Source organism: Apteryx rowi, unplaced genomic scaffold (assembly GCF_003343035.1).
Source record: "Apteryx rowi isolate R43461 unplaced genomic scaffold, aptRow1 scaffold_337, whole genome shotgun sequence".
NCBI classification, from domain to species: domain Eukaryota; kingdom Metazoa; phylum Chordata; class Aves; order Apterygiformes; family Apterygidae; genus Apteryx; species Apteryx rowi.
The window spans coordinates 409,846-424,661 of NW_020449830.1; the positions used below are offsets into that span (position 1 = coordinate 409,846).

The 14,816-nt window shown below is 40.1% G+C and overlaps 1 protein-coding gene across 9 annotated transcripts in view; it reads left to right on the forward strand.

The window, feature by feature from the left end:
- The window catches only part of IKZF1 (IKAROS family zinc finger 1), a 73,396-nt gene that overhangs the window by 47,794 nt on the left and 10,786 nt on the right, over positions 1–14,816 (forward strand). For 7 of the 9 annotated variants that reach the window (XM_026072092.1, XM_026072095.1, XM_026072094.1 and 4 more), the window contains 3 exons: positions 4,172–4,432; positions 10,664–10,831; positions 12,597–12,722. In XM_026072092.1, the coding sequence (XP_025927877.1) occupies positions 4,172–4,432; positions 10,664–10,831; positions 12,597–12,722 (555 nt within the window). The remainder of the gene's footprint in view (positions 1–4,171; positions 4,433–10,663; positions 10,832–12,596; positions 12,723–14,816) is intronic. The other 2 variants (XM_026072096.1, XM_026072097.1) reach the window with 1 other exon arrangement.

The window sequence follows — 14,816 nt, forward strand, 5'->3', positions numbered from 1 at the left end:
TGGAACTGCAAATACAGATAAATCATATTGTCATCCCCTTTCCCTTTGAATTATTAATTTTTTTTCCAAGGACTTTTGCATAAGCCACTGCTAAGTGTGGGATCTAAAACAGTCTTGTGTGACATAAATTCTAAGCGCTCTGCAGAAAGTCCTCAGTGAAGCTCCCAGTACACATCAGATAGCACAAGACATCCACCCGGTGCCCTGCTTTTGGATAACTTTTCCACAATAAGGCTAGATAAAAGGGGAGATGAGGGGAAGAGCTGCTAGTTCAGTGATGCTCTGGATTCCTTGCAGTAAAAGTGGATTCCAGTTAAACTCCCCTATGCAGAAAGGGGAGATAAACCACTGAATTGCACTATTGTGTACATAGAGAGTAAAATGTAGAGCCTTTAAAGGACTTAAAAGGTCATCTCCAAACAAATCTGAGTTAATTAATTAAGTAGTAATGTATTAATTGTGAGTCAACCAGAACCAACAAGAAATTATTACCATGAATTATTGTAGAACTAATTAATGTGTGCCTGTGTGTGTGTATATAGACATGCATGTGCACAGCCATTATTTCTACAAAGACAACGTCGAGTAACTGTTTGAGAAACTTGTACAAATGCTGAGCCTGTTCTGYGATCAGTACATCTGAAAAGTCTGATTTCCAGATATTTGTCACATTGTCTGTGCTCCAAGAATGAATAGATTTTTCCCACTAGAGAAAGGGAGGGCCAGGAACCTGTCTGTCACAAAAGAAATAGAAAACCTTCTTGACTGCATTTTTTTTTCAGTTTAAGTCAAGTCTCCAGGCAAAACTGTACATCCTGCTTTCCCATTTCTCAGTCAAACTTAATAAAAATCCTTAGTATTTCCACTGGAGCAGCTTCTCTCTCCTGATCCATTGCCTGCTTCAGTGGAGTTTTTCCCGTTTCCTTTTGGAAAAAAAAAAACAGGTTTGTCAGAAGTGCTCGGTTTGAGCATGAAGAGTTTTTGTGTGTTAACTAGCCCTGTAAAACCACTGTGAGAGCTCAGCGTGAGGCTGGTGGCCTCATTGCCTCTCAGTCCTCCCTAGCAGAGTGAGCTCCGTAACTGAAATTAGGCCCTTCCACAGCAATACTGTGTAATAAAGGCAACTGTAAGGATACTCTGGGTGCAAGGCCTGGACTACGCAGAAATAGCTACCAGTGCCGCTCCAGGTCTGTAGCTGCAGAAAGTCTTAATGAAGATGATTGAYTGGGTCAGCATCTCTATCATTGCCTGTGTCAAGTAATGAACTGTATTAGTGTGCCCCGTTGCACATTAATTTGGACTTGGCAACTCCTAATAAACACAGTATAGTGTGTTTGTGCAGCTACTTCTGTGTAGATGCATTTTGAGGACAAGCCTCAGAAATACAAACAAGAAAATACGCCGATATACACAGTAATGTATATATAATCTACCTCCCTCTCATTTCATTACATAAGACCAGCAGGCGTGAGAAGAAAAAAAAAAAGCAATTTCAATTTTTTATAACTGCGGAGACTAGAAACCAGCGCATACAAAGAAAAGCTCTCCAGACTACAAAGAGAGCAGGCTGGCCAAAAGCATGTGTTCAGGGCAGGGTAGCACTGCAGGGGCCTGCGGTTTTCTTGGGGGCCCAGCGAAGGCTGAGTTAGGTGCTCTGCTCCTGTCATCCCTCCCCAGGAGCTCTAGCAAAAATGCCTGTTGATGCCGTAGGAGTTTACCTGCAAGCAAGGGGAATACCCAAGAAACGTTACGCCTTTACAAAACCTGGTAAAACTTGTTGGCTGCTTTGGAAAAGCAGCATTTTTACAAACGGGAATTGTTTGGTCAGCAGATTAGAATTCTCCTCCCAGCCGTCCTCCTGCTATTCGCGCTTTGTCCCAAACTGTTTATGCTGCATTTGTGATGATAGTTCTGCCTTTCTCTTAGGTCTATCTCTTATAGCGATAATGCCATCTTCTTTTACATTTACTGCTAGCAGTGCCACAAACCAGCATCCTGTTTGCCTTCTTTATTGCAGCTGCATATGGGGCAGAAGGCTTTAGGGACTTTCATGCAATAATTCCCAAATCTTTTTCCCGTAAGTATACTGCAGACTCAGCTCACTACAGAGCATTTCCATCTAGTTCCTACTTTTATGTTTTTTTCCCTCATTTCAGTTCTCAGTAATTTATATTTGTGTACATACGCTACCAACGGACTTGAGTAGTCTTAACCTTTTTTGGTTTGTTCGCATGTATTTTGTTTTAACATAGTAAATCTGTTTCAAAAGCCACCTTCTCCAAATTTCCTAGCAGGCGAGGGGTCTGTAATCTTCTTAAATAAATATATTTACATACAAATTCTTAGTCTTATAATTAAGAGAACAAATTTAGTGTATGATTTATGAAAAACTGTCCCGTGGTCAAGCTGAATACTTCTGTTACTTCCGTTCACCATGCTGAAAACAGCAGTATTGGGTTATATTCCACTGAATTTGTAGGATACTTTAGACCATTTCTGTTTAGCCATCTTTGTAAATCATTCTCGAGTCACTGATTTTTTTTTCTGAACCTCTAAATTATTCCCCTTTCTAGGACATCATACATTTTAAAGGAAAGACTGCTATTTATGACATACACTCACTCTGTTTTAGGTATGATTTCTATTAAAAATACAATATTTGAAAAAATGTTAAAATGCCTAAAATGATAGACTTTTTATTAAAAGGTGTTCACCCAAGTGGTATCCAGAAATGTAAACGCCTTTGCTCTCAGCACGTTTCCTGGTAGTATTTTGAGTCAGATCCTGCTGTCAGTCCCACCCATGCAATCCAGCCGGACCTTCAGGAAGGTTGCAGGGTGTAACAGGGAACACACTGGCAAACATTTCATTTTCAGATGAATGTCAAAATTTTTCATCCCTTGAGGTATTTATTGCCCATGGCTTAATTACATCATTGCAACAACACCATTTATGAATCAGGCTACCAGAAAGTGACTGTTACACAAAAGAAAAAGACCCTTCTTTACTGGGTGAAAGAGATCTCTCGCTTGCTACGCTAGCCAGTATGCTTTCCACGTTGGGAGTGGGGTGAAGGAAGAGGTGTTTCACTGAAAGGAAAGGAAGATTTGGGAAAAAAATGGAATGGTAATTTTCAGTTTAATGAAAACTATTTTTCCACCAAAATCATGTGATTGGAAAAGAGGGAAGGGATTATAAAGATGATTTAGTCTACATAAAACATAATCCAGCCCTGTGGAGAGAAGAGGAATGAATAGTGGCATTAACTGAACTGAGCGTTGGCCCTTATCTGTAGCCTGTCTAGGTTCAGGCCTTTGCTGTGTTGGCATAAGACAAAATTTACTTGCCTAGGTGCTATCCCACACAGTGAGGCTATGCCAAATTTATACCTGTATTTTACTTATATTTGCAAGTGATTGTCACCAGTAGGATTATAATGCAAAGCAGTTCTCCAATAAAGTCAAAACGTTTCTCCCACTCACCTTAGTTGATTTGGCGTATTTTAACAGTAGCTCACAGCTGCAGAGATCCTCTCCTCTAACTCAGCGACCCTAATCCTGCTGTCTTAAAAACACAGCTAACTCTGCTATAATTTCAGTGCTAGTTCTAGCTCTAGCTGCTTCCTCCCATCCTTCCCTGCTCTGGTTTCTGTATCAGTGTTTGTACTGTTTGCTCTCCTGTTGTCCTTGCTTACCCTATTGCCCTGCAAAACAAATATTTGGATTCAGTACAACCCTCAGGATCTTCCTGCCAAGTGGAGAATGTTGCATTTTCAATTCATTTTCATCCAGTGTCTTTGATGAGTCGCTTATTTTCGCACTCGTGTCAGACAAATCCAAATGATGTGGATTCATTATAAATTTCATTCCAATTAGCCCAAATTGTCAAAGTGGATGTTACAAAAGTCTGAAAGTGACCTAGGAACAGACACGTAATGTGACTTAGGTGCCCAGCTCCCTTGATGCCTTGTATTTGTCTTACTGATATTCATTGCTCCCTATGTTACGAGCTCATCACATTGCCCATAGAAATGCAGTCATGTTTGTTGCTTCTGTTTTTTAGGTATATTGTACATTCTGTTCAGAAATTATCTCCTTTGATGTGATTGTTTCTTTGCCACTATATTTGTTTTGCAACGAAACTGAGTGGCATCCTGTATTGTTTTTTTCAGCCGGTAATATTAAAATAGAGACTCAGAGTGATGAAGAGAATGGGCGTGCCTGTGAAATGAATGGGGAAGAATGTGCGGAGGATTTACGAATGCTTGATACCTCGGGAGAGAAAATGAATGGCTCACACAATGGCCCAGGCAGCAAAGCTATGTCAGGAGTTGGAGGCATTCGACTTCCTAACGGAAAGCTAAAGTGTGATATCTGTGGGATAATTTGCATCGGTCCCAATGTGCTCATGGTTCACAAACGAAGCCACACTGGTAAGGCCCGGCATAGTTTTTCCTTTAGTTGACAAGATTTGGCCACGTGTTAGGAAAAGACGTGTTTTCTGTGTGTATCGTGCACATGTTCCCTCCTGTAAGATAATGCAGCATCTGTGGGCATTTGGAACTGTGTTATTTTGTTATTCTGTTTTGGATCGGACAGGAATTGAGATTTCTTCATGATTCCTTCTTGATGGAAGTCCATTTATTGTGTCAGAAATTAAAAAAAAAAATCCTAGATTTGTCAGCATAATAGAAGGCAAGCATAATTTCATTTATTCCAGTCAAAAGTTGTACATTGTGCTGATTCCAAATGTTGATGTTGAAAGTAATGTACAGTTTGGTTTGAAGCTACATGAAAAATTGAACTTTCAAAAAAAAAAAGAAATCTTAATTTCTATCAAATTTCTAAGATTTTCTGGAAAAAAAAGAACATAGTTGTGACCAACTCTGCAATGGACACAGTTCTAATGCTTTCAACAGTGCCACAAAGTTATTTATGGATCAGTGATTATGAAAGTGTTTGGCAAAACAAATAAGTAGTTTACAGGTTTAAGGGAACTATCTTGTGCAGTTTTAGACAAAAAGGGTTTAATTCTATGTCAAATGTTTCATGAAATAAAAGCAAGTGTTGTCACTGGTTGGGTCTGGACTAAAGGGTTTCCACCGGAACTTCAAGAGAGACATGTAAAGAAGCTGTTCTCCATAGCAACACCTTGTCACTGTCACAGAGCTGCGTATCGTCTTGCCTTGATTTTCTAATTCTAAATAGCCTCAAAGAGGGCAAAAAGTGAAGAAGCTGAAACAAGTCAAGAAGTAAAGACTAGGGTGAGTTTCATCTTACCTGCTACAAGCTACCTACAAATTAGGCCCCGATTCTAAGCTCTAAGACCATCCATAGTCAAATGGGAACTGAACTGTACTGTGGTGATACACCAAGAGGGCTTAAATCCTAGGGTTTCCTGTTGTTTTGTATATGAGTCATGAAGTTACTTTAAAAATAAATATATAGATCTGACATTTGCGCATGAATACTCAAATGGGAGGGAATTTTAAGATACTCTTAAGGTATGAATGACCTGTCCAATGGTCAAAGTTTCCACTGAAATATTCACACTAATGAACAAACAGGTGTTTCTTCCTCCCCAACACCCCCGATTACATTTAAATGATTTCCCCAGAACCATCAAGGAGCAAGGTTAATAAAGCATTTTTGGAGTTTAATGTGGAGGACAAGCACAGCAGTAACTGGCAAAGATACACGAAAAGACCCCAAAGCCCCCTCCCAGTGATCCTGGCTATCATTTTAATTGTGGCTGTGCAAGCTCTTGGAGGGTGCGAGCTTTTTGTTTATGGTGATGGTTAGAAATGCTGTTACATTTGCCTGTTTCAAAGCACTCTTCAATTAAATATGATAAATCCTTCTGTCCAGGGAAGAGCAGATATATGTCTTTATTGGAAAAGCCACATATAATTCTTAGAAGAGAGGCTGCAACTTACTTCCTACATAATATTAAGGGGGTTTTGGTTGTTGTTTTCTTTTTTAAGAAATGTTGAATGTTAGTGCGATCCTTTAAAAGTCGATAAAATGTATATGGAAAATGACTTGTACATGAGGCCTTTCTGACAGGCCCATTGGCTTAAACAGGGTATTGTAGTAGTTGAAATAAAATGCTGCTACTGAAAATGCACTTAAAAGTAGAAGACTTTGTGCTCGTTTAACGAGGCTGCTCTTTTATTAAAAGTACATTAAGGAGGTATGGCAGGAGCTATTGGTTAATTTAGTATAGCTAAAATACAGAGTCAATTTGTAGCTTGGTAGATATCTGATAAAATGAAAAAAGAGAGAAACAGAAATAGAATGAATGTGTCTATATGTGTACACGCATGAACACATGTGGAAATGGAGAGCTGCCAAACTATAGCCATGTTTGGCGTAATATTGAAAAATTGGAGGCTAAAAGAAAAAAAAACTCAAATCTATAAATTTGCCCTGAATTGAAGTCGTGTTGTACAGATAGCCAGCAAGAGGCTTTTGCATCATACAGCCCTTCAAAAAAAGGTTATCAGGGAGACACGCATAGCGCAAAGGCCTTGGCAAGCGCCTGGTGCTTGCAGTGGAGCCACAGCAGCCACCACTGGTCCTTCACCTGCTGCAACCCATGCACCTGTCTGAGTGTGCAGCAGCCCGCAGGAGCTGCGACACCGCCTGTCCCTGGTGTCGCTGCTTGAGGGCAGCTGCTGTGGGTCCCCAAAGGTCAGGAAGGGTGTTTGCAATCACCTGGGAGGGGACAGACCTGGTTTTTGTGAGGTTGTAGCTGAGCTGGTTGCGTGCACCACCACAGGCACTGGGTGGTATCTGGAGGACCCCGCTGCGTGCCTGCGGCTTTGGAGGCCAAGTTCAGAGCTGCCTTTTCCCCTGTGCCAGTGTCTCCAGAAGCTCCAGCGTTTTTCCTAGTACAGACCTCAGACTTCCAAAACATTGTGCATGGCAGAGTAATTTTCATACGTGCTAAATGGGCAGTACCTAGCGAGGCCTGGCACTGTAGGTCTGGGCATCCATGACTTCACAGAAGCAATCCCTTGCCAATAGGATCCTCTTTTTAACCAGGGAATATAGTTAAAACTTGCAGTGGAAATACCTTGAGAGCTTCAGTTTGCTCAGCAGAACCTCCTGCTTTTATTTTTAATAAACTGAAGTTGAATCCCTTAATCCTTCTATGGAAATAAAGCCTTTGCTTTTCATCAGGTCTCGCCCTGAGCTCCAGTGGTGAGCAAATCTGCTAGTGGGAGCTGTGCTTTTTCAGGGAGAGACAAGAGAGTGGAGGAGCAGAGCTGGTAGCTTAAATTAAAGGGATGTCATGAGGAAACAGTAGTAAATGCTTTTCCTTTCAGTTGTGCGGTGCAAATTAAAGTAGAAATGGGATATACTATTAGAGACATTTAACTGACTACACTGAAGCCCATTTCAATGCACGCCTGATGAAGGAATAAGCCTTGCAAATGAATTACTTTGCTGCTAATTCATGTAAAACCTGCATATGCAGTGAGGTTTACTTAAATAAATATTTGATAAATGAACAAAATTCTGGCACACTAAAATGCCAAAATAAAATGACTGCCTGACCTGATAAAAGGCATAATTACATTTAATGAATACACCTGCCAAGTGCAGATATGCAGAGCAGCACCTGATATTTTCTACCCCCTTCTGTGTGCAAGCAGCTGTAAAACACTGGCTATTTCCTAGTACTTTACCTGTTGCTCCCATCTGTGGCGTGAATCCCGCTCACTGGTTCTGACTCCCTTCACTCTCCTGCTCCAAAGCTTCTAGTAAGTTGATTTGCTTCAGCCTGCTGTTGCTTTTTTGCTCAGTGTTTAGGAAGAAGGACATTTAGCATGGAGAGGGTAGCAAAGAGAGAAAACTCCCTCCTGCTTGCTGATGTTGCGACTGCAGGGTATAGATTTGTGCTTCACTAGGTTAGTGTGTAGGTATGTGTGTGCATGTGTGTATATGTACATGTATATGTGTGCATATATGTATATACATTCCCTCTTTATGCATGTAGTACCTTAGCACTTAGTTGGCTTGTGTGTTGTTACTTGGATCCCAGTGTGTCAAACTGAGGCCAGAGGCACACACGCTACCCTAGAGCAAAGTGAGCAACAGCGGTTGATTAAATTAGGGATCCCACTTCAGTTTCTGCTCCTGGGCCCATGCTGGTCCGTAGCTACGCTCTAGGCAGTGAAACCCAGCCAGGACAGACATGTGCTGTGCAGAACAGGCAAACAAATCACATGTGAACCAGACCGTTTAACTAAAAGACACAGTACGTACTGTTTTCTTTTTCTGCTGTGCCAATTTTCCCCATGTTTTGGATAGTGCCACACTGAGTCAGGGTGCATCAGCAAGCAGCTGCGCCCCACCAAGCCTGGGAGCCAGGCTGGCTTGGCGTGCGTGATGGCACGAACGCAGGCTTTGCCCACTGCCCGGCCTGCAGCCTGAGCAACCATGGGCCAGCCAGAGCGCGCAGGCACTGCAGGGCTTTCCAGTGGCGATGCAGCTGTGCTTGCCTTTGTACAGAAGTTTAAGTAGTGGTTCCCTTACATTTATCCTGCTGTAAGTTTTGTAGAGATATTGAGTGTGCAGCAGTCTCCTTTTAAATGCTCCATCTGTCTGTCTTTGCTGCCCAAAATAAGGTTTCACCCTGTAATTGTGAGAGCTGTAGGCTGGAGCTCCGTTTCAGTCTTACTTTACATGTATCTCCCGGAGTACTTTTACAATCCTTGTTTTCTCCTCCTATGCTTCTAAGAGTAAAAATAACTGAAATGAATGCTAGAAAAGCTGCCTAGTAAGAATTAACCATTTCTTCTGAATTTGTGTCCCTCCTTACAAGTTGACTTCTTCGTCACTGTRTCAGTCCATTTCTGAAAAATACCTTCCACAGTGAGTAACTGTCACAAAGACTAGAAGGTAAAGCAGAGACAGACCTTCACCCATTTTTTTTCTTAACAACTACTGTGCATGGCTTATTAAGTATGGTTTTAAAATCCTATAAGGCTAACGGTCTCATTTCTGCAGGGCTACCCCAGTTTAAATCAGTTGAGGATATAGTTCAGAGGAATACAGTTACGTGAATACAGAAGGTGAGCTCATTTGGCTTGGCAGGGAATATGCTGACCTGCTTGAAGCTATTTGGCCAATGAATATATCTTGCCGTAAAATAGATTCATTTTACTGTTAGCTGACTGTTAGATTTGCCAGTCCTGATAGTGGAGTTTGCAGATTTTTCTGTTGGGACAATGCTGCTACTTTTCTACTGCATTACCCAAAAGTAAGGAGCGATCATGCTGCACATATGTACATACAAGTTGGTCTGAAATAGGTAAAATAATAAATGATGATCAAGGGAGAAAGAAGAAAGGAATAGTTTAACTTCTGGGGGGGGGGGGTTGCACATTTTAACTTCTGCACTGAAATTTTATATTGAATATTATTGTTATGTAAAGAAAATCAAAACTAAGAACAGGTCATCTCTGCCGTATTTTGAATATTATAGATATATTATAATTGCTATAGCAGATTACATTTATGCCTAAAAGAAACAGCATTCAGCACAGGAGTTTCAAAGGCTGGTTGGGCTTAGTCCAGGGCTATCTCTTAGGAGAAATGGGCATGCAGGAGAAGTGCCTGTTGATGGAGTGCTTTCATGTATAAATTGTTTCCTGTATTCCTGCCTGATACAACTGGAAACATATTTTATTTCCCAGTGACTTAAGAAAAGCCCTCATCTATCTTAAATTAAAAATAAATGAACAAATGAGCTTATCAATCAATTTCTAACAGCCATGAAAAACAAAAGCCATATGAATTTTTGCAACGGCAATCTGATGCGCTGCCTTGCTAACAGGCACAAATTTAGACAAATAAAGTCTGTGTTACTTAAAGTTTTCCCCTGTGTCTTTCCAAAGTGTAGAACAGCAGAGTCCATTTCTACGAGTCCTCCGTTAATACCTTGCCTAAAGCAGGGTTAGGACTTTTGTATGGAAGTACAGGGTTTCCTCTGCACTGTCTTAACTTAGGTGATTTTGCTCTCTCTCTTTCTCTCTCTTTCTCTGTCTCTTTCCTGATTTGGCTGCTTAGGGACAGACAGGTAATGGAGAAGAAATTGAAAGGGAAAATACAGGGAAAATGTAAATGAAAAGAAGTTATTATAACTGTTATAATGAAGTGCCTTTCATTTAAATATAAGAATGTAACGCTGAAATGAACTTGTGATCCTGAAATGCATTTTTAATGAGTTTCCTTTTTATTTTGCTGCTTCAGTGGCATATTTTAAAGACCCTTTGAAAAAAGCCACATTAAAAAACCCACCAAATGCCACAACATGCAAAATTGGATATTGGTTTATTCCAAAACTGCTGATCAGGAAGAGTGGCTCTTCAACACAAAATGTTGCAGTCACTTTATTTAAATGAGTTTGAATTTGCATTGTGATGTGCCATTCTGATTTAGAAAAAAAAAAATTAGATTTTCAGATCAAATTGACCCAGCCAGTGAAGCATTAAGAAACTGGCAGGTTTAGTCTGAAAGCCTCATGTTATATGAAACCTGCAGCCGGTGGGAGTCACAGAGCAGCAGTGAGAAAACAACTTTCTCACTGAAATCTTTCTCTTGTTACTGTGTAAGATTTTTTGTTCTCACACATTTTCTCCTTCTCCCCTTAGGGGAACGCCCTTTCCAGTGCAATCAGTGCGGAGCCTCCTTTACACAGAAAGGCAACCTTCTTCGCCACATAAAGTTGCACTCGGGTGAAAAGCCCTTCAAATGTCACCTGTGTAACTACGCCTGCCGTCGCAGGGATGCCCTCACGGGCCACCTGAGGACTCACTCGGGTAAGTGAGGGTGCCGGGCCGCCATGGTGTCCCCACGAACTGTTTTCCCTGGTACTTCGTGGCTGGTTAAAAGTTTCGGTGGTAGGGTTTCACCTGCCGAGCCTCATGGGAGTAATCCATTTCGTGGAACTGCTGATGTGAATGAAAGGTGTGGAACGTTTTGGGGTTTGGGTGTAATTTATCCACATGCAGAGACAACATATGCTGTAAACATGGGAGGTTTAAAGTCATGAAATCTCAAAACCCTTCAATCTGGTAGCGATTCTCTGCGTAAGGAGTAAATACCACCTACAGCATTTAGCAGTAGTTGTTTGCTGCACCTTGTTTTTACAAGTACATTGAGAGCAAAAGGGTGAGGAGGAGAAGGAGAGATGACACTCTAAATTAGAGGACTCTACTAGAGGCTTTCAGTGTTTTCTCTCAACAGTAATATCTGAATAAATATTGTTACATACTTGGGCTTTTCTATTAACGTGAACCTCTCATTGTTTGAAAAAAAAGCCATAGTCACAAACCTTCTGTGAAGCAAATCCAATTTAGCACCTCTAAAGAACCTTTAAGTCAGCCCATAGTCTCATCCAATCTTCCAGGCTAAGCTGGAAATGCAAATTGTTATTTGGATAGGAGACCTCCAAGACAAACTTGCAGGACCTGATGCCAGTAACTTTACATGTGAAATTTGGCTTTGGGACAATAGTTGAGTAGTGCAAGGGGAGCTTGGCAAGTGACRTCTGTGTCTTGTGCAAAACTAAGGCAATTTTTCTAACACACATTAAATGATGTGTTGGTCCCACATGTCCTCTTGTCCTTTTGGATCCTGACTTGGTTTAGGAAAGCACATGTTTATTTTTTTTTTTCCCCTCTCCTCTACTGATTTTAGTAGTAGTGCAATTTTAATCATAATTTTTCATGTGTACATGAAACTACCCCTAGATACTTCCAACAAACTCTTAGAATTTCCTAGGTAAAGAGACACTATGTAAATATGGGTTTTGATTAGTTCCAATAAAACTAGCAAATTGCCATCAATACATATAATAAAATTTGGATGTCTGAGTCTGATTTTCATCTGAGAATTTGTAAATAAAATTCAAAGGTTAGGCTGTGTGACCATCTAAAACTATGAACTCACATAAAAACTGACAGTCTTTTCATGTTAAGACAGAAAATTTGGGTCCAGAAGTCCATGAAACCATGTTTTTTACTGTGAAATTCCTGGAACTGGCTGAATCTCATCATTGTAATATAGAAAAACTTTAGTCATGCCATTTCTCTTGAATTTCCAGAAATAGAGAACAAGAAAGCCTGTGAAATCTAACGCTCTACTCAAGGGGTTGAGCTACTTCTTGTTACAGCAGAATTAACCTCCAGTAGCAGACAGGTGTCTACCTACAAAAACAGTTTTCATTGCTGGCCTTCCTTGTTAGCAGTCTCTGTGGCAGCTAGGCATTTGAGTATCTCTACTCAGATCTTTGAAGGTGTCTCAGTTTCTAACTCTTGTAGATACTGTTTTTGAAGATTTAATGTCGCAGTCTTTATCTGATGTGAAACATCTGAAATCAGCTTGCAGCACCCACAGAACTGGCTTGTTGATGAAAAGATATCTACAACTGGTTTTCCATTATTTTTCTAAATAGCCAAACTCTGTCTTCAGTTCACCACAGTACGGGTTTCTTCGGGGTGGGTTTTTTTCTTGTTGTTGTTTTACCATTGTTAATATGTTGTTGAATACCTAATCTGAATCTCTCAATTGTATTTTCTGCAGTTGGCAAACCCCATAAATGTGGATACTGCGGTCGCAGCTATAAGCAGCGCAGCTCTTTGGAAGAACATAAAGAACGCTGTCATAACTACCTGCAAACCATGAGTATCTCAAGCAGCCTTTATTCAGGTAATAGCATGCAGCTGAAGTGCCTGTTCTAGGATTAACGCTCTCCTCACATGTACTTAGTAAAAGGAGTGCCAAAGGAACAGTAGTACCATATGAGGCAGCTTCTGTGTTAGGGAGGTTGGATATTACATACACACACACACACACACACACACACACACACACATATGATACTGCATATGGATCTAGTCTATATTTGATAAATGTTTGGCTTTTATCTTGCTTTGCTTAGCTCAAACAAAAAGCCAAAGTAAAGCTCAGGTATATAGTACAACACTTGCAAGACCTGAAACATTTCAGTTCACCATCTCAAGACTAGAGTGTGACTACATCATCTCAGCACCTTTTGCTTGAGTCCTATACTGCAATACTTTTGTGGATGTATTCCTAATCAACTGTTAATATCAGTTCTGGGGCTGGAGAATCTTCTGCATTTTGTATCCCCTATGTATTGCCCCTTCCCAGGCACAGCTTAATGGACTTACTTGAACACTGAGACCAATTCATGTGACAAGGATGAGCCATCTATCTTTGATTTCATGCTTCCAAGCAAGAGGGCAGGAAGACAGAGGGATTTAATTTAGCCAGTTTGACTGAGACAGTCCAGAGAGGGTAATAATTTTTGGACAGGCTTCTTTAACAAACAAATTTCCATGTAAAACAAAATTGGGGGACAGAGGGGTCATGCTTCTCTGAGTGACTGGGCTTATCATGAAGGTAAAGTCCACCTCCTGGAGAATCTAAAACTATGCCCAGAAATTGAAAAAGCAGATATTGGGTTGGGGTTTTTTTGTTTTTTTTTTTTAATAAAGGCCCTAAAGAGCTGCGTGGGATTGATCACAGTAAGTAGCCATACAGAATCCCATTGCGCATACAATTTTAGATGGCGAATATAAGATCCAGCACCTGTGGTAGAGTTAAAGGTTGTAGCCCATTCAGTAAGTTACATTTCTTGCATACCTTTTTGATCCTGTCAGTATATTTTATTCAGTTTGTCAAATGACAAAATGGAAGTTTCTTTCTGACCTATTTGCAATGATGCCTCATTTAATATTGTATATCTGGACAGAACCTGAATATGTTTTTACATGTTATCAGATAATGTAAAGTATATGCACATAATGATAGCAGTGAATGCATCTGAGATTCTTCTGACAGACAGCGTTAGAGCACCGCCCCTTCTAATTTTACTGAGGGGCTGGAGAATATATAAATAGAAAGCTCAAAGTAATATACTGTAGGCAGCAATATTTATTCCACAAAGAGGTGATAGGATTTAGAAGCAAATATTCTGTCTGGGATTAAAATTTTCAGTGTCTGGCACATGGGTTTGAAATGCCTGCATGCAAAACACAAAAACTGGTGCAAACAACTATCTAAACTACTACTAAAATCTTAGCGAACAAGAAATGTCATAAACTTTAATAAGAAATAATTTAAAATTTTTAGAGATAGAACGTTGGTTATAGCAAACCATGACAGAAAATAAAAAGATGTTTACAGTAGTTGAGGACTGCATATCTGTCAGTGAGGTGAAAACTTGGTGAATTCATGAATGCTTTGGAAGAATTATTTCTCCCTTGCATATACAGAAAGTATCATACATATTCCTATTAGGTATAATAGGAGTGCTTTAACAAATCAGAAACAAATTAAGGGATTAGCTTCTGGTTTTAGCCTCTATATTTGGCTGAGGATTTCACTCTTAAAAGAGAAGAGAGAAGTATTACTACCCAGTTAATAAATCAGTTCTTCATCTTTCTAAAAACAAAACTGTCCGGCATTTTTTCTTAGTATTTTGCTTTCTAAACGATCTATTTTACTTCATTGCAAACAGGGTAGTCCTGACTATATATACCTTTTTTCCTGTTCACCTGATTTCCTTTATAAACACAAAAAGGAAAATGTACAATGCAACAGTTCAGCATCAGTTGGTGTCCTGGAATTTTTAAATATATTCTGTATTATATTTAGAAAAGCACGCAGAGCTTACTTGCAAGAACTACTACTGTTTTCATGGTGTTTCAGGGTTTGATATGGAGCTATTACAGTCATAGTTAGGTCCCTTTTGTTTTTCAGACTCAAAAATGTTGG